The 26,835-nt window shown below is 43.2% G+C and overlaps 1 protein-coding gene across 2 annotated transcripts in view; it reads right to left on the bottom strand.

Annotated features, from left to right (window-relative positions):
* PTPRN2 (protein tyrosine phosphatase receptor type N2) overlaps positions 1-26,835 on the bottom strand; it is a 1,455,485-nt gene that overhangs the window by 1,020,046 nt on the left and 408,604 nt on the right. For both annotated transcript variants that reach the window (XM_073629933.1, XM_073629934.1), the window contains one exon: positions 13,854-13,967. In XM_073629933.1, coding sequence (XP_073486034.1) covers positions 13,854-13,967 — 114 coding nt within the window. The remainder of the gene's footprint in view (positions 1-13,853; positions 13,968-26,835) is intronic.

Raw genomic sequence — 26,835 nt, 5'->3', positions numbered from 1 at the left:
TTTATCATCATGTAGGGAATCAAATTATCAGGGGTTTTTCACCCTTTTTTTCATCTTCTCCACTTTATTTGTCCTGGAGAAACATTAAAGAGCAGTTTTAGACAACATCTGAAAGCAATTGGTGGGAAGCTGGTCAAACACTGTAACTCTGTTAAAGTCTGGCCATTCAGTTCACCTTAATGGGTAAATGTAGTTGTTTTTTTTTTCTTTTGTTTTTACAACTTCTCTTTATTAAAGCGGAGTTCCACTCAAAAATGAAACTTCGGCTTATCTGTCTCCTCCCCCCTCTGGTTCCACATTTACATTTGGCACCTTTCAGGGGGAGGCGGGAATGGGCACCTGTATTTGACAGGTATCATTCCCCACTTCCGGAGACGGCGCCGCGGCGCAGACGCTTGGAGGTTCGGCCCCCCTCCTCCTTCCTCCCCCTGGCCAATAAGAATGAACAGCCCGCTTCGCGCATGCGCAGAAGGGAACCAGCTGTGAAGCTGAAAGGCTTCACTGCCAGGTTCCCTTACCAGGAAGATCAGCTCGGGTGCCGACATTGCGGACTCCCTGGACAGGTAAGTATCCATATACTAAAAGTCAGCAGCTGCAGTATTTGTAGCATTTTTCATGGGAATATATTAATTTATATATATATATATATATATATATATATATATATATATTATTATTATACATGATTTATATAGGGCTGCGCATCTTCACTGGTCTCACAATTCGATTCGATTACGATTATCTGGTCAACGATTCGATTCGATTCCGCGATGCATCACGATGCATCACGATTACCGACGAGCTCCCACTTCCGCTTGGGCTGCCTAGGCGGCCCTTCTTCCCTGCAATCTTCTGGGACACATCACAGTTCCCAGAAGATTGCCCGGCTGTGCAGGACAGTGCAGTGCGACATGCGCACCCGGCTGTGAAGCTGCAAGCTGTCACAGCCGGATGCCCACAGTAGTATTGCCAGCGCCGTGGACAGGCAGGGGAGAGAATGGAGGGTTTGGGTGGCCACGTCGCTGGATTGTGGGACAGGTGAGTGTCTTTTTATTAAAAGTCAGAAGATACACTTTTTTTGTAGCTGCTGACTTTTAATAAACAATAAATTTACTAGGCGGCCCCTCCCTGCCAGCCATCTTCTGGGTCCCAGAAGATTGGCTGGCCAATGGCAGAGCGCATTGCGGCTTGTGCAGTCTGCGCCCAGCTGTGAAGCCATAAGCTGTCACAGGCGGGTGTCACTGCCCACAGTAGATATAACGGCGCCGAGGAGAGGGAGAGGAGCGAGGCTCCGGGGTGGCCGCATCGATGGACCGTGGGACAGGTGAATGTCTGATTATTAAAAGTCAGCAGCTAAACTTTTTGTAGCTGCTGACTTTTAATAAACTAAAAAAACGGGTGGAACTCCACTTTACGTAGTGCACTAATCCGGTGCACTACAAGGTACAGAAATTCTTACACATGGCTGCTGGGAGGTCAGGAGGGATTACAATCCACAACTGACAAACAGCCCTGTGAAGTTCCTGTACTGTCTCTGTGACATTTCTCTGGGCTCCCCTGTTTGCACCTCCCAGCACACTAGGAGTTAACACAGTGGAATGTGCAAACTGGGGGGGGGGCAAAGAAATAATGTCACACAGAGCACATGTAGGAGACAGTGTAAGTAGAATACAAACACACTTGTACTCTACATACAGCTGATAAAATACCTGTGTGGTAAAAAAAATGCAGTTAAAATCCATTAAGTGCCCACCGCTGTATCTGCATTTTAAAATTTATGCAGCTGCATATCTTATTTTTGTCTGTGTAAATATAAATAACTGTGTCTTTGTCAAAATGGCTTTTGTTAATAAATACAATTGTAATCCATTAAGTGGTGATCGCTGTGTGTGTTTTTTTTTTTAAATATATGCATCATACCTCGTTTTTTTAGTCTGTGTGTAAAACTGTATAAGCCGGTCATGTGACTGCTCAGTCCAGCCCGCATCTTTCTCCTCTCAGTCTCAGGTCTCTCTGACACTCCTGACGTCAGTGGGAGTTCTCAGCCCCGCCCACCAACTGTAGCTATCAGATCAGAAGAGAGGCGGGCGGGGCTGACGTCAGGAGGGACAGAGAGGAGAGGGGCGGGGCGGGCCGGACCGAGCAGTCACATGTACGCCGGATATACAGTTATATACACAACTAAAAACGAGGTATGAAGCTACATATATTTAAAAAAAAAAACACATACAGCGATCACCACTGAATGGATTACTATTGAATTTAATAGCAAAAGCCATTTTGACAAAAAACGCTTGGAGTACACTTCCGGGAGGGGCGGGGCAAGTCGGGATGACGTCACACCCGACATCGATGTTTAGGGGTGCTTGCATCGATGCCGCATCGGGGACCCCCGAATCGCGATGCATCGATGCAGCGATTAAATTCCACACCCCTAGATTTATATAGCGCCAACAGTTTATACAGTGCTTTACAATGTAGAGGGGGGGCAGCACAATTACAGTACAGTTCAATACAGAAGGGACAGGAGGGCCCTGCTCGTAGAGTTTACATTCTAAAGGAAGGGGGTGATGGTGCAAAAGGTAATAGATGCGGAGAATGATTTGATGTGGTTGTTGGGTGAGTTTGTGATAGGCTTCCCTAAATAAGTGAGTTTTCAGGGATTTCCTAAAGGTGGACAGGTTAGGGGCTGAACATATATACTGGGGCAAGGAGTTCCAGAGGATAGGAGAGGCTCTGGAGAAGTCCTGAAGGCGAGCATGGGAGGAGGTAACAAGGGAGCTAGAGAGCAGGAGGTCCTGGGAGGAGCGGAGGGGACGATTTGAACGATATCTGCAGATGAGGTTGGTGATGTAGCTGGGGGCAATGTTGTGGATGGCCTTGTATGTTGTGATTAGAATTTTGAATTTTATACGGTGGGGTAGGGGAAGCCAGTGAAGGGATTGGCAGAGAGGGGCAGCAGTCACGGATCGATTAGTGAGGTGTATTAGTCTAGCAGCAGATTCAGACTGAAGGGGGAATAGCCTGCATAAGAGTAGGCCATTAAGGAGAGAGTTGCAGTAGTCAAGGCAGGAAATAATCAAAGAGTGAATAAGTTACTTTGTGGTGTCATTGGTCAGGAAGAGTCAAATTCTGGAGATGTTGCAGAGGTTAAGGTGGCAGGATTTAGTCAGTGATTGGATGTGGGGGCTGAAAGACAGGTCAGATTCAAGGATTACACACATCCCCCTGACGTGTGGAGGCACCAATGGTTGTGCTGTTGATTTTAATGGTAAAGTCATGGGGGGGGGGACCGGGAAGGAGGAAATATAACAAGCTCAATTTTAGAAAGATTGAGTTTGAGAAAGTGATGTGACATCCATACCGATATGTCATTCAGTAAGTTTGAGATCCGTGAGGCGATCGAGGGGGTGAGTTGAGGAGTGGAGAGATAGGGTGTCATCAGAGTAGAAGTGGTATTGGAAGCCATGGGAGGTTATCAACTGGCCCAGGGAAGAGGTATAGAGTGAGAATAGGAGGGGCCAAAGGACGGAGCCTTGGGGTACCCCAACAGAGAGAGGAAGAGGAGCGGAGGAGATGGAGTTGTAAGTGACACTGAAAGTGCGCTGAGATAGGTAGGAGGAGAACCAGGATAAAGCAGAATCACAGAGGCAAAGGGAGTGTAGTTTGCTGAGGAGGAGCAGGTGGTCAACTGTGTCGAAGGCTGCAGAGAGGTCTAAGAGTATGGAGTAATGGCCATTGGTGTTAGTAGTTAGTAGATCATTGGTGAGCTTTAGTAGGGCAGTTTCAGTAGAATGTTGTGGATGGAAGCCCCACCGTAAGGGGTTGAGAAGGTTGTTGTCCATGAGGTAGTGACTCATTCAGGACAAGGCGTTCAATGAGCTTGGAGGCAAATGGGAGCAGGGAGATGGGTCTTAACTTATTCAAACAGGTGGGTCTAGTGAGGGTTTTTTAAGTATGGGGGTAACCAGTGCATGTTTGAGCGTGGAAGGAAAGGTGCCAGAGGAGAGGGAGAGGTTGAAAATGTGGGTTAGGGAGTTTAGGATAGAGTGGGAAGGTGGTCGCAGTAATTGTGAGGGGACAGGGTCTAGGGGACAGGTGGTGAGGTGGGCCACGGAGAGGAGTTTATCAACTTCGTCGGTGGTAACTGGGCAGGAGGAGGAGAGTATTGAATGTGGTATTGGACCTGATGTGTTGGGTAGGGGGAGGAAGTTGAATGCTGGATATCTCCTTGCGAATGTGTCGATTTTGCTTTTGAAATGGTTGGCAATCTGTTGAGCGGTAAGCAAGTTGGTGGGTGGGGGCAGTGCGGGGGGAAGTAAGGAATTAAGGGTAGAAAAGAGTTGACAAGGTTTGGATGAGAGGGTATATATATATTTTCTAATATCCCTGCTCATTCATCAGCTATATATATTTTTTAATATTGATGCTTATTCATCATCTATCTTTCACATTTATTATTATTGTGTCTTGAATCTGTTATAAGTTTCTAACAATTTTTTCTACATGTCTCTGGTCCGCTGGTCCTTCTAGTTCCTTAGCCGCAGACAGATATTATTTAAGCTACTATTGCACAGTATGTGTTAGGCCAGTAGAAGGAGCTGTATGCTCCGATTGCGTAGCCTTGCTTCCTGTCCTTCCTATACCGAGGTCTGACCCTTCGGGTGACATTATTTGCCCCCGTGCGGTCCACGCCAGGCAGCCTGAAACCTCTTCACTTCCTGTTTTGGATTCAGCGTCCTGCACAGTCCCTGACTCCCTCTGGACGCTGGGAAACCGGATAAGCTGGCACCCCTTGAGGGGGACGTTTTGTACTACAGAGATGCCTTTGATTTCTTCTATTGTGTAAGTACATTACTTTGCGCATTAAATATACATTTTAATACTACACTTAGGTGCGCCTCCCTCCTTTCCTTTTTAAATTTTTCGTGGGGGGGGGCTGGACCTTCTCTTTAAGGTATATAAAAAGTAACTAGTTATGAAACATGGTCCATTGGGCATACCCAGGTCAGTAAAGTACACAATAACACAAACAACAGTTACATCTTCTCACTCTTGTTAAACTTAACAAGGAAAGGTACAGCAGGGAGGACACAAAAGGAAGAGAAAAAGCCCTGCAAGGCAAAAGGACTACCCTGTATGAACGTGATAAAAAACTTCCCAAACAGGGCAAAAAGCACATCAAAATACAGTAAGAAAAATGTCAGTAATAGAGCAACCGACCTTATAGTTAGTGTGATGAGGTATCGGTGATGTCACCAGAATTAATACAGAGATCCCACACCTAACTGAATTTCTTCGGGCAGCCTTGAGATAAATATGTTGCCTTGTATAAAGGTCCTACTGAGTTGTCTAGAAAACGCCAATAATCTATGGATGGTGAGTTTCCATAGAAACACGGTTGCTGGAGACTTGCTCTTAAACCTTGTGTATGCGCCCTAAAGCCCCATAGGCTGCAATTGAATCCCATCTCTCTAGCCAGCCTACAGGTTGACAGAATTCAATTGCAGCCTATGGGGCTGAGAAGCACATGCTCAAAGTTCAATATTTATGTTCAAATGTAATCTTCCCCATCAATATAAGTTCTGTGTAATGCACTGCACCCAGGGTGCAAAAAGCTCCTCACACATGTTTCTACTTATGTGGGTGTGTTGGCTTCCTTATGATTGTGCAGTGTAACCACTTTCTCTTATTTTTTTTCTACTTGATGTTTCACCAATCAGATTCAAACTTCTAATACTAGCTATATACCAGCTGAATATAGTTAGAAAATCATGTAAGCACTCTGACTGGCTCTTAAAGAGGTCACATGATTTGGAGCCTGCCCCCCTGGCTTCCAATCAGAAGCCATGACCGAAAGTGGCAGCCCAGTGGGCATAAAGGCCCACTCTATCTGCCACTGCATATACTTGGTTGGGAAGAGATTAAAGTATATGTGAACCTACACCTTGCAAAATAGTCCATTGAGTTTAAAATTGAAATGAAAGGCAAACCATTTGTGTATACATATATTTAAAAAAAATTTATAAAAACCTTTTTTCGCTTTCTTTTTTAAGTGGTCACCTTTATTCTCAGCTGCATAAGAGGTAGGGGTGGAGATTTCAGGGGGTGTGTCAGGATGAGGCAGAGAAAGAGCAATACACTGAATTTCCCAAAGATTACCTGTGCAGGCAGGTGTGTCAGCACAAGTCTTGGCCATTGGAGGACAGGCAGGCTGGTCTCCCAGCACAGCCGAAAAACAGACCATGCTCGGAAGGATGAGCTTCTATGCCTGGCATGGTCAGGTTGAAATAGGAAAGCAGGGGGACTGGAAGGATCACACAAAGGAAGCAACACAAAGAGAACAGGATACTTTTTAACACAAGTACATGGTACAGCAGGCACATATAAAGGATATTAAATGTTGGGGTAACATACTCTTTAAACACTTGATATTTCACATTTCCCTGAAAGTATATCATATTGTAGGTTCTCCCACTAGTGGAAATCCTTGTTAAAGTGTAATCTGAATCCCACTAGATTGAGTAGAGGTACAGTATAACATATAAGTAACATGGAAAGTCTATTAATTTCAATCAGTCTAAACAATCAGCCTTTGAGAGATGGCTATCTACCAGAATAACACGAAAGAGATCAAAAAGGTGTGGCACCCTTTATTTTATATAAATTAACTAGCAAGACCTAACTAAATAAGGAAAACTATAAAAAATACAATAAAACAAATGCCACTGTAAAAATATAAAATTAGCCTACCTTAAAAGTGGACAGTGTCAGTTAGTAGAGCAGTGGACAGTGTCAGTAGGGCAGTGAAAGGTGTGTGGACAAAGTCAGTAGGGCAGAGTTTGGTGTCAGTAGGGCAGAGAATACTCCCAGTAAAGCAGCTGTCGGAGTCAGTGGAGCAGTGGACAGTGTCAGTAGGGCAGAGGCTGATGTCAGTAGGGCAGTGGATAGTGTCAGTCAGTACAGCAGTGGATAGTGTCAGTCAGTACAGCAGTGGATGGTGTCAGTCAGTAAAGCAGTGGACGGTGTCAGTAGGGCACAGGATGGTGTTAGTATGGCACAGGATAGTGTCAGTATGGCACAGGATGGTGTCAGTATGGCACAGGATGGTGTCAGTAGGGCAGAGGGTGGTGCCAGAAGAGCAGTGTATGGCGTCAGTAGAGCATTGGATGATGTCAGTAGGGCAGAGGCTAATTTCAGTAGGGAAGTGGATAGTGTCAGTCAGTACAGCAGTGGACTATGTCAGCCAGTAGAGCATTGGATGGTGTCAGTAGGGCAGAGGTTGGTGTCAGTAGGGCATTGGACAGTGTCAGTGTTTTTAATTTGTAATTATTTAATTTTTTAATATTATTTTTATAATTAAATTTTTTATTATTTTATACAATTTTATTTTTTATTATTCTTTACATATTTTTTTCACCGCCCTGTTGGAAGGCTTTGGCAAAATATATAAGGTCTAAACAGACCCCCGCTGTCTATTGACAAACTGAAGCATAGTAAACAGTTATAAATGAGCACAGTGAGTGATCGGTACCAATAACTTACTGTGCTCATTCAGAAAAGGAAGGGGCCAGTAAATTACATATTTACTGGCCCCTTCCCCTCCCCTGCTCTCCATCCTGAAATGGGAGGGAGGAGGAACCCAGGGATGACACAGGGGGCCCCGGCAGCAGAAGGAAGGGGAACCTGGACAGGAGGGGTGGCAGGGATGACATTTACTGGAATCGTTCCCTTGTAGTTCCTGTCTACAGCAGCTGAATGATGGTGGAAGGGAAAGAAGGAGAAGCGGCTTTCAGCAGCTCCAGGGGAAGCTACAGGGGATTGAAAATGCTGTCCCTGCCACCCCTCCTTTCCAGGTTCCCTTCCTTCTGCTTGTCAGCAGTGCAGCATACTAAGTTGTTCCTTCCCTGTTCCGCTCTGCACATGTGGGAGGAGCAGTCCAGGGGTCAGCAAGGAAGGAACATGATCTACTCATCACCTACCTGCGATCGATGGGTAGCTGACACCACCCCCCCCTTTCCCAGTCTAAATATTATAGACTGTTAGTGGCTAACAAAGAGGGACAGCAGGCACATGTTCACACGAGCGGTGCTCTCTAAAGAGCAGTCTGCGTTCAGATCACTCCTAAGTAAACATTTGACAGGAGGTGGGGAGGCAGAGTTTTGCCTCCTCACTCCCTGCTTTAACCCCTTAAAGTCCACACTAGCACGCTGCAACCAGGTGCATTGCACTGAGTTTTGGGGAGCTTGCTGAGCGACCCCATTCAACTAAATGGGTTGTGTTCAAAGCAACAGGCGGTACAACTTCTGAGCGCACCCCCACCCCGCTATGGGCGGAAAAAGCACAGGTTTTACTGCCCCTCAACCACTAGTGTGAACGAGCCCTAAAACTGCCACTGTGCATCACTACCCAACAGAAAAGAAAATCTTTGTAGGCAATGAGCAAATATGACTGCCTATCAAAAGCTTTTCGGACCAAAAGAAAATAGCCGCAGTGTTAGGATAGAAATATGAGAGCTGCCATTTCAGGACATGAATTACCAGGGTTGTTGTTGGTACAAATGAGAACAATAACAAATATTATTTTAGCTGTAATTTATAAAAGATGGTTGATAGATGAGGTGAGTCCTCGTACAGTAATTGCAATTTTTATGGCTATATTGGTCATTAATGAAAGGCTGCTTTTTAAGAGCCTGTGTTGATGTGCAAATTCAGCTTTTTTTTAAGGTGATCTCAACTTGAATTTTGAATCAGTTTGAGAATTTTTTTTCAGAGTTCATCGACAGATGTATCTCAACTGCATTAGATCTTTTAAACGGCATCATCCTGCTTAAAGTATAACTAAAGGCAAAGCTTTGTTTTAGTCTTAATTAGATTGGAGAAGGATTAGAACACCTGTCAGTTTTTATTGCTGTCTGTGCCCCCATGTGGGAGCCTCTCTATTTGTCCTGTTTACTGTTATCACCAATAGTGGAAGAAAAGCACAAATTTTGGATTGTCCCCAAAACAGGAGCAGAGTGGAATTCTTCAAACTGGGACACTAGTTCTGGTGACACGCTGGGATTCCCTAATTTTGGAGGTAATCTGCTCTCATTTCTTGTTTTGAGAAAGGAAGTGAAAGGAAATCTCCCCACTGGGACGCAGATGGCAAAAAAAAAACTGACAGGGGTCATAACACCTCCATCCAAAATTTTTAAAAAGTTTTGCATTTAGTTCTACTTTAACCTCTTCTGCCCCCCGGAAGGTTTACCTCCCCTTTATGACGAGTACATTTTTTGCAATATGGCACTGCGTTACTTTAACTGACAATTGTGCAGTCGTGCGACACTGTACCCAAATAAAATTGATGTCCTATTTTCCCACAAATGTACGTATCTCCTCTGGATACAGCAATGTTTGAAAGTTTTTTATCATATCATATGTAATATAATGTCTGATGGATTTATTTTATCTTTGATAGTGAGAACTGTTCCTTCCAACTACCCCCAAGTGTGTCCTGACGAAGCAAAACAGCAAAACGCGTTGATGCACAGGGGCTCACTGCCTTTTATTTGGTGTCAACCCTCTTGTTTACACTAGATACTCATTACTATCATATGCCTATCGTATGTTTTTAATTCTTTTTTACTTGACCCCTTTGATATGACTTATTGTTAATAATATATTTTTGTACTATATCATTGTCCATCTTGCCTGTAAAGTCTGTGGCCCTTTACCCTTTTTCTCCTCCAAACTATTTTCCCACAAATAGAACTTTCTTTTGGTGGTATTTGATCACCTCTGCGTTTTTTATTTTTTGCGCTATAAACAAAAAAAGACTGACAATTTTGAAAAAAAATAATATTTTTTACTTTCTGCTATAAAACATTCCCAATAAAAAAATATAAAAAATCTAATTTATTCATCAGATTAGGCCAATATGTATTCTGCTGCATGTTTTGGTAAAAAAATCCCAATAAGTGTATATTGATTGGTTTGCGCAAAAGTTATAGCATCTACAAACTATGGGATATATTTATGGAATTTTTTATTTTTATTATTGTTGTTACTAGTGATGGTGGTGATCAGTGATTTTTAGCGGGACTGCGGCATTGCGGCAGACAAATCTGACAATAAGTGACACTTTTTGGAGACCAGTGATACCAATACATTGATCAGTGCTAAAAAGAAAAGCACTGTCACTGTACTAATGACACTGGCAGGGAATGGGTTAACATCAGGGGCGATCAAAGGGTTATATGTGCTCCTAGAGAGTGCTTTCTGTGTGGGGGATGTTTTGACTGGGAGAAGACAGAGATCTGTGTTCCTGCTTAGCAGAAACACAAGATCTCCATCTTCCCCTCTCACAGAACAGCAATCTGCCTTGTTTACATACAGACCACCATTCTGCCTCTAATGAGAATGATCACAGGGTGCTGGCGAACATCGGGTCCGCTGGGCCTGCTGATTGGCTCCCGCTGTGCCGCCAGTGGGAGTGGGTCACCAGCAGCACGCGTGCCCCAGACCCAGTGCACAAAAGCACGTACAGGCACATGATTTCTTGCAGGAGGGCCGCCCTGCCGCAGTATATCTGTGTGGGGTGGTCCAGAAGGGGTTAAGCTGCTTGTGCATCGCCTTACACCCATATGACGAGACTAAAATGGAGGTTGTTGCCGTATTTTATGTCACACTGTATTTGCGCAGCGCCTTTAAAACGCTTTTTTTTTTTTAAAAGATACACTTTAATGAATTAAAAAAAAAAACTAAACAGTAAAGTTAGCCCAATATTTTTGTATAAAGTGAAAGATGATGTTACGCCATGAGAATCGTGATCTTTATTGTAACCAGAAAAATCATGATTCTCGTTTTAGCCAGAATCGTGCAGCTCACCCTTAGCTCAGAGCGCAGATTGCCACTCACGTGACCCGCCGGCTCTCTCCTCTCCCCGTCTGACAGATGCAGCGGTTGGGGCTGAGGATTCCCCGCTGACATCAGTCGGGAGGGGAGGAGGAGGTGGGGAGGAGAGGAGGAGAGAGGCGGTGGGTCACATGAGCGGCGATCGGAGCTCTGAGATGTGGTAAAGAATGGCTTATTTTAATAAAACATAGACACAGGGGCACATAGGATTATTCAACAGACAAGATGGGATAAAACATTAAATGAAACTTCAGCATCAGGAGCAGAGGCGGCAGGTCATTGACACAGGAGCAGATAGGCAGGGAGGGGAGGGGGGAGAGGGGACAGAGGAGGACAGGAGAGCTGCAGATGACAGAGGCACGTAAACTGACCACGGTGTCAGGGATTAGCAGCCATGATACACCGTGGTCAGTTTACAAAGAGGAGGACATAGCCAGGCAGGATCAGTCAGGTTTATTAGGTGATAGAAGGGGACAAATTACACAGCATAAGCACTGTGCTGTATAACATGCTTTAAGGAAACAGGATCAATATATTTTTTTCTTTTAGGTTAATAAACGCTTTAAGGTGTACTGTACAATCAATTAATTATCTAATATTTTAATCCATTTGTTTTTATATTTAAATTTACATTTCAATAACAGCAGGAACTGCTATGTCCACTTTGGATATGTTGAATGCATGTGGTGGCATTTTCAGCAGGGTATGTGAACCCCTGACCAAGTAAAAACGAAATTTAAATCATCATCCTGTACACATGGCTTTGGTACTTACTGTCTGTATATTTGAGCCCTAAAATTAAAGTTATACTTTAATGTTATGATAGTTTCCGATACACTAGTTTATTTAAAAAAACACATGAAAGAGAAACTAAAAGCTGTGCCCAAAAAGTCAAGTAGAGGGCAAAGGACTAGTCACCAGTATAGCCTGTAATCACCCTGCACCTGCACTTTCACCATTACTGACTTGCTATGCTGTGTACTGCCACGTACCGTTCTTCCGTGTGAAGTCATCTTGGTAAAGGAAGGGCTTTGCTTTCTCATGCCAGAACCTTCAGCAAGCAGAACATTGAACAACACAGTGGAGTTGATTTACTAAAACTGGAGTACAAAATTTGGTGCAGCTGTGCAAGGTACCCATTGGCCAATCAGCTCCTAACTTCAGCTTGTTCAATTAAGCTTTGACAAAAAAAAACCTGGAAGCTGATTGGTTTCTATGCAGAGCTGCTCCGGATTTTGCACTCTGCAGTCTTATGCAATCCATATATGTGTCGAATTCCAAACAAATTTTCTTTAAAAAATCAGACATTTTGTGTGTTTTGTGATTGATGGTGCCACCATTGATTTTGAAATTCGACCAACCAAGCCTTCAAATTCACCTCTTGTTGCTACAGAAAAGAGTTTTGGTAGGCGGGAATCGTCTTTTCTTTCTGGGAATTTTCTTTTCCTGCACTCATGCACGTTTCTTTTACTATTAAATTTCTCACATGATTCTCCCATCATTGATTAGAAAATCATTCGTTTTTCAAAAAAAATTTCCGACATGCCCCATTATTCCAATTCGATGAATCAAGTCGGCCGTTGCTGCTGCCCAATAATGGTGTGGAGTATATCAGATAAGAGGTTATGAGGCCTTATAGGCTGAAACACGTCAACTGACTTAATCTGCGTTTGTTCACTGTGGCTATTCAATAAAATTAAGAAATTTTAGGAGCAACAAACGGAGTGCGGATCATTTTTTTATATTAGAAAAGATTTTCAAAAGAAAATTCCTTTGGAATTCGACCCATGTATGGCCGGCCTTAGTAACTCAAACCCAGTATGACATCACCAAAACATTCTCTAAATCTCCCTAGACTAGCAGTCAACAGTACCTTGGATCTCGCACTGCAGATACATGGCTCTTTCACACCGGCTGTGTTCATTCCAATCAGTAGAGGATCCATAAAGAGATCCCCAGCTGAACTGGAGCCCAACAGTACAGATGTGACTTTCGTGACATTCATATCTGTTGTTTTCTGCACCCGGAGCTTATTGGCACACGTTAGGTCAATGGGAAGGTGGATGTAAAACATTTACATTATCATGTGTGCAATCAACCATGTCTATATGCAAGTTTGGGCTACATTTAATCCATTTTACTATATATTATTTACTATGTAGGAACACTTATGTGTGTGTATACATTTATATGCATTTATTATGTTATTTATTACATGTTATTTACTGTCACATATGCATCCATGTGCACCATTAAATAGTATCTACTAATTGATTCATTTGGTTCTGGTGTTGTGCTTCATATAAAGTCCCACTATTCCCCCATTCCCCTTTCCCCTCTTTTTTCTATATGATTCAGGGATGGAAACATACGAACTCTGTAGCAGTCGTTGTCTCATATAAAGTCCCAACAATTTTATTTAACAAAATCTGACTACCTCTGTTCCATCAAAAGAAAAAAAAACAGACCTTTTCAATTTTTTTCGGACCTAAATGGACTCAGAGGTAATTGGATGTAACCAAAAGCATGTCTAACTACCTTCACCTGCCCTAGGACTAACAGGTAGCTTTTGTTTAGATCCACCTAAAAAAAACTCAGATGGATCTGATTAGATTGCCCATGTGAAAGGGGCCTCACAGCTATGAGGCACGTTCACATGCCAGGAAGTACACCATATTTCATGAGAAGTTCCAAAGAAAAGGTAGATTTTTTAGAGTACTGCTTAAGTACAATAAACATTTCAAAATTTCCCATATAACATTGCAAATCTTTCTATTTTTAAATTTAGTTTGATTTTACCGATGTTTAATGAATACATAGCTGCATTCAATTCTTTTTAGTCCATCCTTCTGCCTAAAGAAATTATACATACTGTACACTGCTTGCTAAGCATATGGTGAAAAAAAATTGGTCTTTTGGTGTGATAATTGTCCTTTAAACTATAGCCTAAGCAGTTACCTCTGTGGGAGAGCTTCTGAAGAATGTTCCTCAGACGCTGCACAACAGGAGGTGAAACTTCGTACTTGAATACGTCTATCACCGTTCGCCGCTGACATCTCCCAAACACTCCGTCTGCATTGGAGACAAAGAAAAACATTTTTCAAAGCATGTTCACACACATATGCTGCAGGTAATCACATGTTATATTCCATTACTCAGCACTACTGATTAATAGGCAAAGTGGAAAAAAACATGAAGGGAAAACACATGATTGATTTTATTTTCGGCTGGCGTAACATATACAATCTTCCATAAAATCAAACATTAGCATTCATGAGGCATATAAATCCCTGACTCCTGAGTGTGTATACCGGAGATATACAGTATCTCTGAGCACCGATAATGTAGCAGCGGAATTTAATTGGTATTTGTTTGGTCTGTTGATTGCCGTGAATGTGACAAGAAATGTATTATTTTTCATATCTGAATTCTGATGGTTTCCTGGCGGCATAAAGAAATGAAACAGAACAAGCTGAGAATTTACCAGCGAAATGATTACATATTAAATGAGATAAAGGAGATTAATAGAATTTTTAACTAACCTCACTTTTTTTTCTTTTTTTTGTAGCAAAATATTAAAAACCCCCCAACATAATTACGATGAACTTTAAAGTTGCATGCATTTGACACAAACTATCATAAACGAAGCCCACTTGAGCTTTAGTGAAAGGAAGTCTTGATTGCTGAGCCCACAGCAACAGGGAAGGGTTCTATGATTAGTATTTGTTTAATTTATTAGTGACTATTTATTTTAAAGGAGTAGTGTTTTTGTATATTTTTGTATGGGTTGGGTTGAATCACTTTTTAGAGAAGTTTCCCATCACCCACCCTTAGGAGTCTATTTATGAAAATATTGCCGGGCAAATGGCTTGGCAGTTTGCATAGCTATCTTGAATAGTCCCCCTATTGTGTATTTCCTTTAAACATCAGCTTCATCTAGTGGCCATAATGCGGCATTCTAATGAAAAATCACAATCAGGAAAATACTGCATTATGCCCACTAGATGGACCAGAAGATCAAATAAAATACATGTATTAGACATATTACGGGGATTATTTGTGTGAACACCCAGCCATTCACACAGCAATTTTTTTTCAAACTAGACCCCTTAGTGTTTAGGCATTTATTACCACAGCTTTGTTGGTAGGATTAGCTTGCCAACCATAGTTCCTTGTACGTATATTTTCTTAAGGCCAGCCTACTGTCAAATGCCAGGGAATGTTTTGGCAGTAGAGAGTCTAGAACTTGATAGTTGAATGGATCCTTTCTTTAAACCACTTCAGTCTATCAGGGAGGCAATAAAATCTCTGTCAGATTTTTATCCGCACCAACGCTCCTGTTATTAAAATTGTGTTTATTGTAGAAACCACAGTGTACAGGTCAGAAATAAAGTGAGTTGACGCGTTTCAGCCTACACAACTTTAGTCTTAACATAGACATAACATCGATTTTTATTGTCGTCTGTGTCTTGCCCCACTTCCCCATGACTCCAAAACAGAAATGAAAGGAAATCTCACAGATATAAAAAAAACAATGGAAGAAAAAAAAAATGTGCTGCTTTGTTCCCTTAAATACAAAGTGTCACTATAATAAAATCTCAGTTCAAAAACAACAAATATGTCAATAAAATAGTGATATACACACTTTGCACCAATTGCGTCAAACACCAGTGTATAATGTAAAAAACACAAAAGTGTCCATTAAACAATAAGTGCAATATCATCAAAAGCTGTCATTCGTCAGTGTCAGACTTTGGTGTTCCATCACCAAAGGCACACAGTAAGCTGCTTACCAGATATTGAGACCTCATGAAATAAGAGGCCTTAGAAGGCTTAATTATGCCAGGGTGCTCCAGAGGTAATTTAACGACCGTTTCAGCCACTCAAAGGTCCTGTGCCCGTAGACCACATCTGTTGTGATTTAGTCAAGACAGATGACATCAGACATGAGGAATAAAACAGAGGAACTCCATAGTGTAGCATGAAAAACATCCTATTTTTAGCAGGCCTGAAAACATCAACAGAAAGCTTGATCCAACGCATTTTGTCACAACAGATGTGGTCTAGGGGCACAGGAGCTTAGAGTAGCCGTAACAATTATTGAATTATCTCTAAAGTGCTCTGGTATAATTAAGCCTTCTAGGACCTCTTATTGACTGAGGTCTCAGGTTGAGGTTTTTGTACTTAGTCTATTATTTATCACCTGTATTGTCAAATCTAGAAAATTAATCTCACTTTTACTGTATTCATGAGCAAAGCGTATGTTCAACTTATTTTTATTAGTATTATTATTATTAAGTGTCTACATAAAGTTTTTCAGTGAGAAAGAGTCATCCCTCCATAGCAAAAGCACATCATCAATGTATCGTTTATAAAAAAAAAAAAAGCTGTGGCCAATCACGTGAATAGATCAAATTCTCTTACCATCTCATAAAGAGGTTGGCCAGGCTGGTTGCAAAATGTGTCCCCCATAGCAACTCCTTTGGTCTGCAAAAAGAAGCATTTATTGTACCAAAAGTAGTTGTGGGTAATTGCAAAGTCTAACTCCAAAATATAATGCCTTTGTCTAGGAGGAATGTGAGAGGCCGTGTTCAGATAGCATTCTACAGCAGCAAAACCATCTTCATGTGCTATATTAGTATATAATGATAAAATGTCTGGTGTTACCAAATATGTGTCATCATCAGCCCAAATTTTCTTGATTTCATTAAGAACCTGCTTAGTATTCTTAAAAAAAGAAGGGGTACTCATGACCAAAGGTTGCAGAAACCAATCTATGTATTTTCCAATTCTACTGAGGAGAGAACCAAATGCAGCTAATTATTGGTTTGCTGGGAGGGTTTTGCAGATTCTTACTATGTGTATTTTCAGGAGGCAGTACATAATCATGAGCTTGGGAGCTGAGGGGACAAAAAAAATGTCTTTTTTATTTAAGATACCTTTTCTGAACCCCTTACTAACCAACAGTGGTGGCCCATCCATAGGGGATGTACGGGCACCGCCCCTCCCATCCATGCATCCATAATCTACATGCAGGGCGCCGGACGGATGGATTCCAATAGGGTTTTTTTTTTTTTTTTTTTTTTTTTTTAGAAGCACATGATTAGAGCCTGGGACTCTAATTGGCTTAAAAAAAGTGTAGGCTTGGCACACAGAGCTGTACGTCCTGAGCCCACCCTGTTGTGTCACATTAGCAAATTAATATTCGCTAATGTCTTCCTGTTTCTTTTCTGGCCAATCAGTAATCAGCTCCTGAGGCCGGGAATTCAAAGACCCCATTGGCCGGGAGAAGGCAGAGGGGGGACACGGATGCCGGGACACAGAGGAGGTAAGCCGCCGCTGGATGGATTTAAACTCGGGGGAGAGCCGCTTTCCTTCTCCCTGCTCTGCCCAGCTCCTTTGAGCAGCAGGCATTCCCACACCGTTCTTTGTCTTTCAAGTTCGGTGGATCTGTCCTCCCCAGGCTCACGCTCTGCTAGGGTCTTGTCCTCTCTGCAGTCCTCTGCAGTAGGTGTGAGGATCGCACATCTGGCATTGTAGTGGAAGTGCTGCATGCTGTCATCCTGCGATGTTCACTGATGGAGGGTAGCTCCCTGCACTGATCACACTGGCAATCTGGGCAATCTGTCTGCTGAGCCGTGACCACAGTCATGAACCGGGGGGGGGGGGCACGGTGGTGGGCTGGAGCGATGGGGGGGTCAGTGGTCAGGGCTGCCTGCCGCCCCCCCCCCGACTGATGGAGCACCAGCTGCCACTGCTAACCAACTGTTTTAATTTATACATAAATTCTTTAGTGGAGTCCCTGGGAAGTGTGATGTTTCCTAGTCACTTAAAGTCTTGTTCGTTTCTTCCATATAATCAGTTTTGTCCCAAAAAACAATTCCTACCCTTCGTCAGCTGGTCTTATGACCAAATCCTTTCTTTCTGACAAGATATTAAGGCCAGGGGTAACTGCTGTTATTTCTAATTGTCTTAACCTTTAAGGCAGGGGACCTCAAACTACGGCCCGCGGGCCGAATATGGCCCGCCAAGGTCTTTTACCCAGCCCTCCCGGCCTTTCGGGCACTGGAGCCCCCACAACGGTCCGCCCGGAGAGATGCTTTCCCTGCGGACCCCGCTTCATAGGGGGAAACGGTACCAATCTCGGGCATTGTCCAGTGTGGGAGCGGAGACACAGAGAGCCCGCTCCAGCACGGGAAAGCTTCACAAGGATTCTCCTCGCGGCTGCCTGTTCATAGCTGTAAGTCCCGCGGCGCTCCTCTCACTAATCCCCGTGCACTGGACAGGCTGGCTGCATTACTGGGCACAGATTACGCTGCATTGCTGGGCACAGGTCAGGATGCATAACTGGGCATAGGTCAGGCTGCATAACTGGGCACAGGTCAGGCTGCATAACTGGGCACAGGTCAGGCTGCATAACTGGGCATAGCTCAGGCTGCATAACTGGGCACAGATCAGGCTGCATAACTGGGCACAGATCAGGCTGCATAACTGGGCACAGATCAGGCTGCATTACTGGGCACAGGTCAAGCTGTATTACTGGGCACAAGTCAAGCTGCATTACTCAGCACAGGTCAGGCTGCACTACTGTTCACTGGAGAGGCTGGCTGCATTACTGGGCATTGAAGAGGCTGACTGCCTTACTGTGCACAGGTCAGGCTGCATTACTGGGCACAGGTCAGGCTGCATTACTGGGCACTGGAGAGGCTGTATGCATTACTGGGCACTGGAGAGGCTGGCTGCATTACTGGGCACAGGACAAGCTGCAATACTGGGCATAGGTTAGGCTACATTACTGGGCACAGGTCAGGCTGCATTACTGGGCACAAGTCAGGCTACATTACTGGGCACAGGTCAGGCTGCATTACTGGGCACAAGTCAGGCTGCATTACTGGGCACTGGAGAGGCTGGCTGCATTACTGGGCACTGGAGAGGCTGGCTGCATTACTAGGCACAGGTCAGGCTGCCTTGCTTGGCACTGATCAGGCTGCCTTGCTGGGCACTGGTAAGGCTGCCTTGCTGGGCACTGATAAAGCTGCATTGCTGAGCACAGGTCGGGCTGTATTACTGGGCACAGGTCAGGCTACATTACTGGGCACAAGTCAGGCTAAATTACTGGGCACAAGTCAGGCTACATTACTGGGCACAAGTCAGGCTGCATTACTGGGCACAAGTCAGGCTGCATTACTGGGCACAAGTCAGGCTGCATTACTGGGCACTGGAGAGGCTGGCTGCATTACTGGGCACTGGAGAGGCTGGCTGCATTACTGGGCACTGGAGAGGCTGGCTGCATTACTGGGCACTGGAGAGGCTGGCTGCATCACTGGGCACTGGAGAGGCTGGCTGCATTACTAGGCACAGGTCAGGCTGCCTTGCTGGGCACTGATCAGGCTGCATTGCTGGGCACTGGTAAGGCTGCATTACTGGGCACAGGTCAGGCCGCATTGCTGGGCACTGGCCAGGCTGCATTGCTGGGCACTGGTCAGGCTGCATAGATGGGCACAGGTCAGGCTGCCTTGCTGGGCACTGGTCAGGCTGCATTGCTGGACACTGGTAAGGCTGCATTACTGGGCACAGGTCAGGCCGCATTACTGGGCACTGGTCAGACTACATTGCTGGGCACTGGTCAGACTACATTGCTGGGCACTGGGCAGGCTGCATTGCTGGGCACTGGGCAGGCTGCATTGCTGGGCACTGGGCAGGCTGCATTGCTGGGCACTGGAGAGGCTGGCTGTGCTGCTAGGCACTGGTCAGGCTGGGTGGGCACTGGTCAGGCTGCATTGTTGGGAACTGGTAAGGCTACATTGCTGGGCACTGGTGAGGCTGGCTGTGCTGCTAGGCACTGGTCAGGCTGGCTGGGCACTGGTCAGGCTGCATTATTGGGCACTGGTGAGGCTACATTGCTGGGCACTGGTGAGGCTGCACTGATTCGGCCCCCAACAATCTGAGGGACAGTGGACTGGCCCCCTGTTTAAAAAGTTTGAGGACCCCTGCTTTAAGGTATCAAGGTCCCTTAGGACCATATCCTTAAAAAACAAAATATGGGGGTTGCTAACAGCTCGAGGGTTGAAAACAGGCATATTCTTAAAATTAGTGCTAGTATAGGTAGAATTTTCATTCATATTTCTCAATATAGGGTTTTGGGCAAAGAGTTTTTTTAGGGAAATCTGTCTTATGAATTTATGAATATCTATATAAGTTTGGAAATTGTGCAGTTTAGCTTGTGGAGGAAATTTTAACCCTTTATCGGGTAACTTTACTTCTCCTCTGTTAAAGATGTTCTACTTAAATTAAAGAAGATCCCTCCATTATTTACATTTTTCTCTTTTTGGCTCCTCTTGATCATCCTTTCTCCCTGTTTTCTCCTTCTATGTGAGTGTTTCTTTTCCTGGGGTTTCCCTCCCCTATAAAATGTGATCTCAAGCTAATTGTGAACTGTTGTGGTGATAAGGAGTATTAGTAAGACCCATTTCTCTATAAGCTTCAGAACTCCTTCCATTCCTTCCAATCACATCTCTACCCTGTTTCTTCTGGAGCCGCTTTCTATATGGTAAATTGCAAGATGAGTGATTGTAGGTATTATATCTGTTATAAGGAGGTGGAACATTATTCTGCTGTCCTCCCATATTTCAGTTTTTATGGGGATTTCTCCAAGGTTGATTATTTCTGTCAGCACCTCCTGTCCTATACTGCTGGGGTGTGGTCTAAAATCCCTTCTATTGACCTCATCATCATCAATTTGGTATAGGGGTTGAAGTCTATTAGACGTACTCACTGGGTATTTTTCTCTATACTCATGAGTTTCATCTGGATAGGTGCTCATCCTTCTAGGTGGAAATGTCCCCCTAGGAGTATGATAATTCAATTGGGTCACACTATTGTTTCTGTTCCTCTTTATTTTAGGGAAATTCCCATTGTGAAAAAATGGGTTTACCATACCCTTGTTGACTCAAATTAATCATTCTCATTGTCTTTCAATGGAAGGTTTTCCTTAACTTTATTGATCTCAGAGTCCAAATGTGCATGGTTATGTTGTTTTTTTTAGAGATAAGGAACTTGAGTAGATCTAAACCAGCACCATTAAAAATTAGTAATCTCTTTCTCATCATTGCCCTCTGGGGATACGTCCCAACGCAAAGACCACATTTTCTTTAACGTAACTCTCCAAGAAGGAGATATCCCAATTGGCTCTAATTTCCACTGTCATTAGGTTTTTTTAAATGAATAAACAACCCATGCATATTACCCATATCCTCATCCTGTTTAAACACCTCATCAGTATTGATGGAGCGTTTACCTCACATCTCAAAGATGTCCATCTTGTATCACAGCTCAACTAACTGTATTAATTTAAATAACAGAAAGAATACACAGTATATAACAAGTCAGCGCTAAAAACACAAATCGCCTTAACCCTTTCATCTCCATTCTTCCACTGTATGTGACTTGCACAATTACCCATACACCTCCCTCAGTGTATGATCTGTATGTGCTGTATTTAGTGTGCCACTACCAAAGTCCATGTTTTAATCCCCTCAACACCAGCAAGTTTCTTCGTTTCCTAAAAATTGTGGCAAAAAATGGGATCACCTTGGATTGTTTACTTTTCAAAATAGGTCATTCCGGGGTGCTCTTACTGTCTTACTGTTTGCTCTTTATATATTTATATATATATATATATATATATATATATATATATATATATATATATATATATATATACTATATTATCAAACGTATTGGGACGCCTGCCTTTACACACACATGAACTTTAATGGCATCCCAGTCTTAGTTCAATATTCAGTTGGCCCACCCTTTGCAGCTATAACATCATCAATTCTCCTGGGAAGGCTGTCCACAAGGGGCCAAGCTTAACCCCTGAAAAACAACCCCACACCATACTCCCTCCTCCACCAAATGATTTGGACCAGTTGAGGGTTTAGGTCAGGACACTAAGACAGCAAGATCAGCATAACAAGACATTTTGGACAATTTCATGCTCCCAACTTTGTGGAAACAGTTTGAGGATACCCCTTCCTGTTCCAACATTACTGCGCACCAGTGCACAAAGCAAAGTCCATAAAGACATGGATGAGCGAGTTTGGGATGGAGGAACTTGACTGACCTGCACAGAGTCCTGACCTCCACCCGATAGAACACCTTTGGGATTAATTATAGCGGAGACTGCGAGCATGGTTCTCTCATCCAACATCAGTGCCTGACCTCATTAATGCGCTTCTGGAAGAATGGTCAAACATTCCCATAGACACACTCCTAAACCTTGTGGACAGTCTTCCCAGAAGAGTTGAAGCTGCTATAGTTGCAAAGGGTGAGCCAACTCAATATTGAACCCTACAGACTAAGACCGGGATGCCAATAAAATTCATGTGCATGTAAAGGCAGGTGTCCCAATACATATGACAATATAGTGTGTGTGTGTGTGTGTGTGTGTGTGTGTGTGTGTGTATACAGTATCTCACAAAAGTGAGTACACCCCTCACATTTTTGTAAAAATTTGATTACATCTTTTCATGTGACAACACTGAAGAAATGACACTTTGCTAAAATGTAAAGTAGTGAGTGTACAGCTTGTATAATAGTGTAAATTTGCTGTCCCCTCAAAATAACTCAACACGCAGCCATTAATGTCTAAACCGCTGGCAACAAAAGTGAATACACCCCTAAGTGAAAATGGCCAAATTGGCCCCAAAATGTGTCAATATTTTGTGTGGCCACCATTATTTTCCAACACTGCCTTAACCCTCTTGGGCATGGAGTTCACCAGAGCTTCACAGGTTGCCACTGGAGTCCTCTTCCACTCCTCCATGATGACATCACAAAGCTGATGGATGTGAGAGACCTTGCGCTCTTCCACCTTTCGTTTGAGGATGCTCAATAGGGTTTAGGTCCATCACCTTTATCCTCTGCTCCTTTAGCAAGGCAGTGGTCATCTTGGAAGTGTGTTTGAGGTCATTATCATGTTGGAATACTGCCCTGCGGCCCAATCTCCAAAGAGAGGGGATCATGCTCTGCTTCAGTATGTCACAGTACATGTTGGCATTAATGGTTCCCTCAATGAACTGTAGCTCCCCAGTGCTGGCAGCACTCATGCAGCCCCAGACCATGACACTCCCACCACCATGCTTGACTGTAGGCAAGACACACTTGTCTTTGTACTCTTCACCTGGTTGCCACCACACATGCTTGACACCATCTGAACCAAATAAGTTTATTTTGCTCTCAGCAGACCACAGGACATGATTCCAGTAATCCATGTCCTTAGTCTGCCTGTCTTCAGCAAACTGTTGGCAGGCTTTCTAGTGCATCATCTTTAGAAGGGGCTTCCTTCTTGGATGACAGCCATGCAGACCAATTTGATGCAGTGTGCAGCATATGGTCTGAGCACTGACAGGCTGACCCCCACCCCTTCAACCTCTGCAACAATGCTGGCATCACTTATAGATCTATTTCCTAAAGATAACCTCTGGATATGACACTGAGCATGTGCACTCAACTTCTTTGGTCGACCATGGCGAGGCCTGTTCTGAGTGGAACCTGTCCTGCTAAACCGCTATATGTTCTTGGCCACCATGCTGCAGCTCAGTTTCAGGGTCTTGGCAATCTTCTTATAGCCTAGGCCATCTTTATGTAGAGCAACAATTCTTTTTTTCAGATCCTCTGAGAGTTCTTTGCCATGAGGTGCCATGTTGAACTTTCAGTGATCAGTATGAGAGAGTGAGAGAGATAACCCCAAATGTAACACACCTGCTCCCCATTCATACCTGAGACCTTGTAACACTAACGACTCACATGACACCGGGGAGAGAAAATGGCTAATTGTGCCCAATTTGGGAATTTTCACTTAGGGGTGTATTCCCTTTTGTTGCCAGCGGTTTAGACATTAATGGCTGTGTATTGAGTTAGTCTGAGGGGGCAGCAAATTGACTCTGTTATACAAACTGCACACTCACTACTTTACATTGTAGCAAAGTGTCATTTCTTCAGTGTTGTCACATGAAAAAATGTGAGGGGTGTTCTCACTTTTGTGAGATACCATGTATATATATATATATATATATATATATATATATATATATATATATATATATATATATATATATATATTAGAAGAAAGTGGTTAGTAAATACCACCAAAAGAAAGCTTTCCCAGAAAAGAAAGGAAAAAGGAATTCCAAAAAAGTGATATAAAGTATAATGATTACAATGTACAGTGCTACGTGACTGAATAATTGTCAGTCAAATTATCACAGCACTGAAAACCTAACAATTACCTCGTAATGAAGAAGTGAAGGGATAGACTGCATTCACACTACAGCGTTTTGAATTGCGGGCAGATCTGCTGCAGATCTTCCCACGATTTGACAGCGCTGAAGTGTGAATGACAAAGCGCAGAATTCGCATTTGAGATATCATTCAATTGAATGACACCTCAAATCGCAGTGCGGGTCTGCCGTGATTGTCGCGCAATTAAACGCGCTAAGATCGCGGCCACCCGCATCGTGGGACGGATGTCGCCCCAAAGTAGCTCCTGAACTATTTTTGGGCGACATGCGTCCCGCGATGCGGGTTGCCATGTCTGCAGCACGTTTTATCGTGCGACAATCGCGGCAGACACGCACCGAGATTTGAGGTGTCATTCAAATGAATGGCATCTCAAATGCGGGTTCCTCGTTTTGTCATTCCCATCCACGGCAGATCTGCCCGCAATTTAAAGCGTTATAGTGTGAATGCAGTGGTTATTGTCAGAAAAGAAGGCTAACATTATACTCAATATTTGTAATGAAAATAAAAGCTAGTGCTGGATACAATATGATAACAATGTCTCATTTAGCCATATATCGTCCTCAGCACATTCTGTAGCATACCCACTAATTAACTCCTAACTGGCCTTTATATGGAGCATCCCTCATTAAGCCAGCTTCCTATGTGTGCAAAGGTGGTGTCACATTTTAGATTATGTTCCATTATTCAAACAAAAGGCTTCAATAACTTGGTGTACATACTGACCGTTCTTGTTATAAAGATCCACATGTACAATGATCACTGAACAGCTGGCAAAAAGCAGCTTTAACTGGAATTTCTGCAGAGCCATGCTAAGAAATGATGATGGCTTAATTACAGACATACACTTAGTAATTATAGCAGTCATTATTTCTAGTTTATAGAATGCAACCATAAAAGAAGCATTATAGGATTGGATATGACCTACATATACTGTAATATACTTCTATGCTTCATTGGCCTGTGCCCTGTTTTTTCAAGCAGGTGAATGTAATTTAAAGTAAAATAAAAAGCGGTTTATGAATTAAAGCAAAGTAACACACTAACCAAGTTTATAGAGACTTTGGCAAATAAATTATTTCTGAAATATAGGCAGATATTTGAAAAAACACAAATTAATGCAATTATATCATAGTCAAGAAAACAAAAAGAAAAATATTGTTTTTTAATTGCTAAAAGTGTTAAAACATATGTAAACCCAATCATTAAAATCTCACATAACATAATGACATTTCTAATATCACTTTCAAGAGACTTTGTCACTGGAATAAAAATGTAAAAGCAAAGTGTCTCTTGTAATATTCCTGTCCCTGCATTACCAAACATTGCTGTACTGAAAAAAAATGCATACATGCACTTCAAAATCTGACATTTATTGGGGTGTCAGATTCTTAGTTCCCCTCTGCACCCTGTGGTTCCTCCCGCTGGTCTCTAGGTCACTACGGGACACAGTAGTGACATATGAGCCAGTGGATCTAACCACTGAGTGCAGCAGGGGACCAGGAATCTGACACTCATAAAAGTGCTGAATTCTGCAGGATCTTTAGCACTGGTATTTCTTCAATATAGAGATACGTGTGCAGGTGGGGTGGCATTATTTGTCTTCCTTGCACGACGGCTCGTTTTTTTTTTTCACATTTTTGTTCCATCAACAGAGTCACTTCTAATCTTTTTAAATCTGTAGCTTTCATTAAAATAATACCTGGTGATCGCCCTGTTATAGAGTCACAACTGTTTCCCACTTGTGCTTTGCTCCTGTGATGTCACCCTATCATCTGCTTCCCTAGAAAAAGTATAGACGGCCGTAGCACACCTTAGGGGAGGCTTACTAAAACTGGAGCACTCAAAATCTGGTGCAGCTGTGCATTGAAGCTGATCAGCTTCCAACTTCAGCTTGTTCATTTAAGCTTTGGCAATAAAACCTGGAAGCTGATTGGTTTGCAGAGTTGCACCAGATTTTGCCCTCTCCAGTTTTAGTAAATCCCCCCATTGTGTGGTCGTGTATCACTATCAGAAGCGTCATGCAGCCATCCCTGGAATCTATGTAGTCAGGAAGTGGCTGCACAAAGGCTGCATAAGATCAGCAGCACTGAGATGGAAAAAAGGATGACAAAGGAGTGAAAACAAGTCTTTAACCACTTCAGCTCCGAAAGATTTACCCACCTTCATGACCAGGCCATTTTTTGCGTTACAGCACTGCCTTAATTTAACTGAGAATTGCGCAGTCATGCAATACTGTACCTAAATAAAATGTATATCCTTCTTTTTTCTACATATAGAGGTTTCTTTTGATGGTTTTTGACGCACTGCGACATTGTGGCGGACAAATCGGACACTAAGTGACACTTTTTGGGGACAAAAATCGGACACTAAGTGACACTAACAAAGTAATCAGTGCTAAAAATATGCTCTGTACTAATGTCACTATTACTGTACTAATGACACTTGCATGGAAGGGGTTAATACCAGGGGTGATCAAAGAGTTAAATGTGTGCCTAGGGAGTGCTTACCAACTGTGTGGGAGGTGCTTGTACTATGGGAAGGCAGAGATATATGTTCATGCTTTGCAGGAACACAGGATCACAACCTTCCCTTTTCACAGAACAGCGATCTGCCTTGTTTACATAGGCAGACCACC

This window comes from Aquarana catesbeiana, linkage group LG05, assembly GCF_042186555.1.
Source record: "Aquarana catesbeiana isolate 2022-GZ linkage group LG05, ASM4218655v1, whole genome shotgun sequence".
NCBI lineage: Eukaryota > Metazoa > Chordata > Amphibia > Anura > Ranidae > Aquarana > Aquarana catesbeiana.
This window is presented reverse-complemented; position numbering and strand designations above follow the sequence as displayed.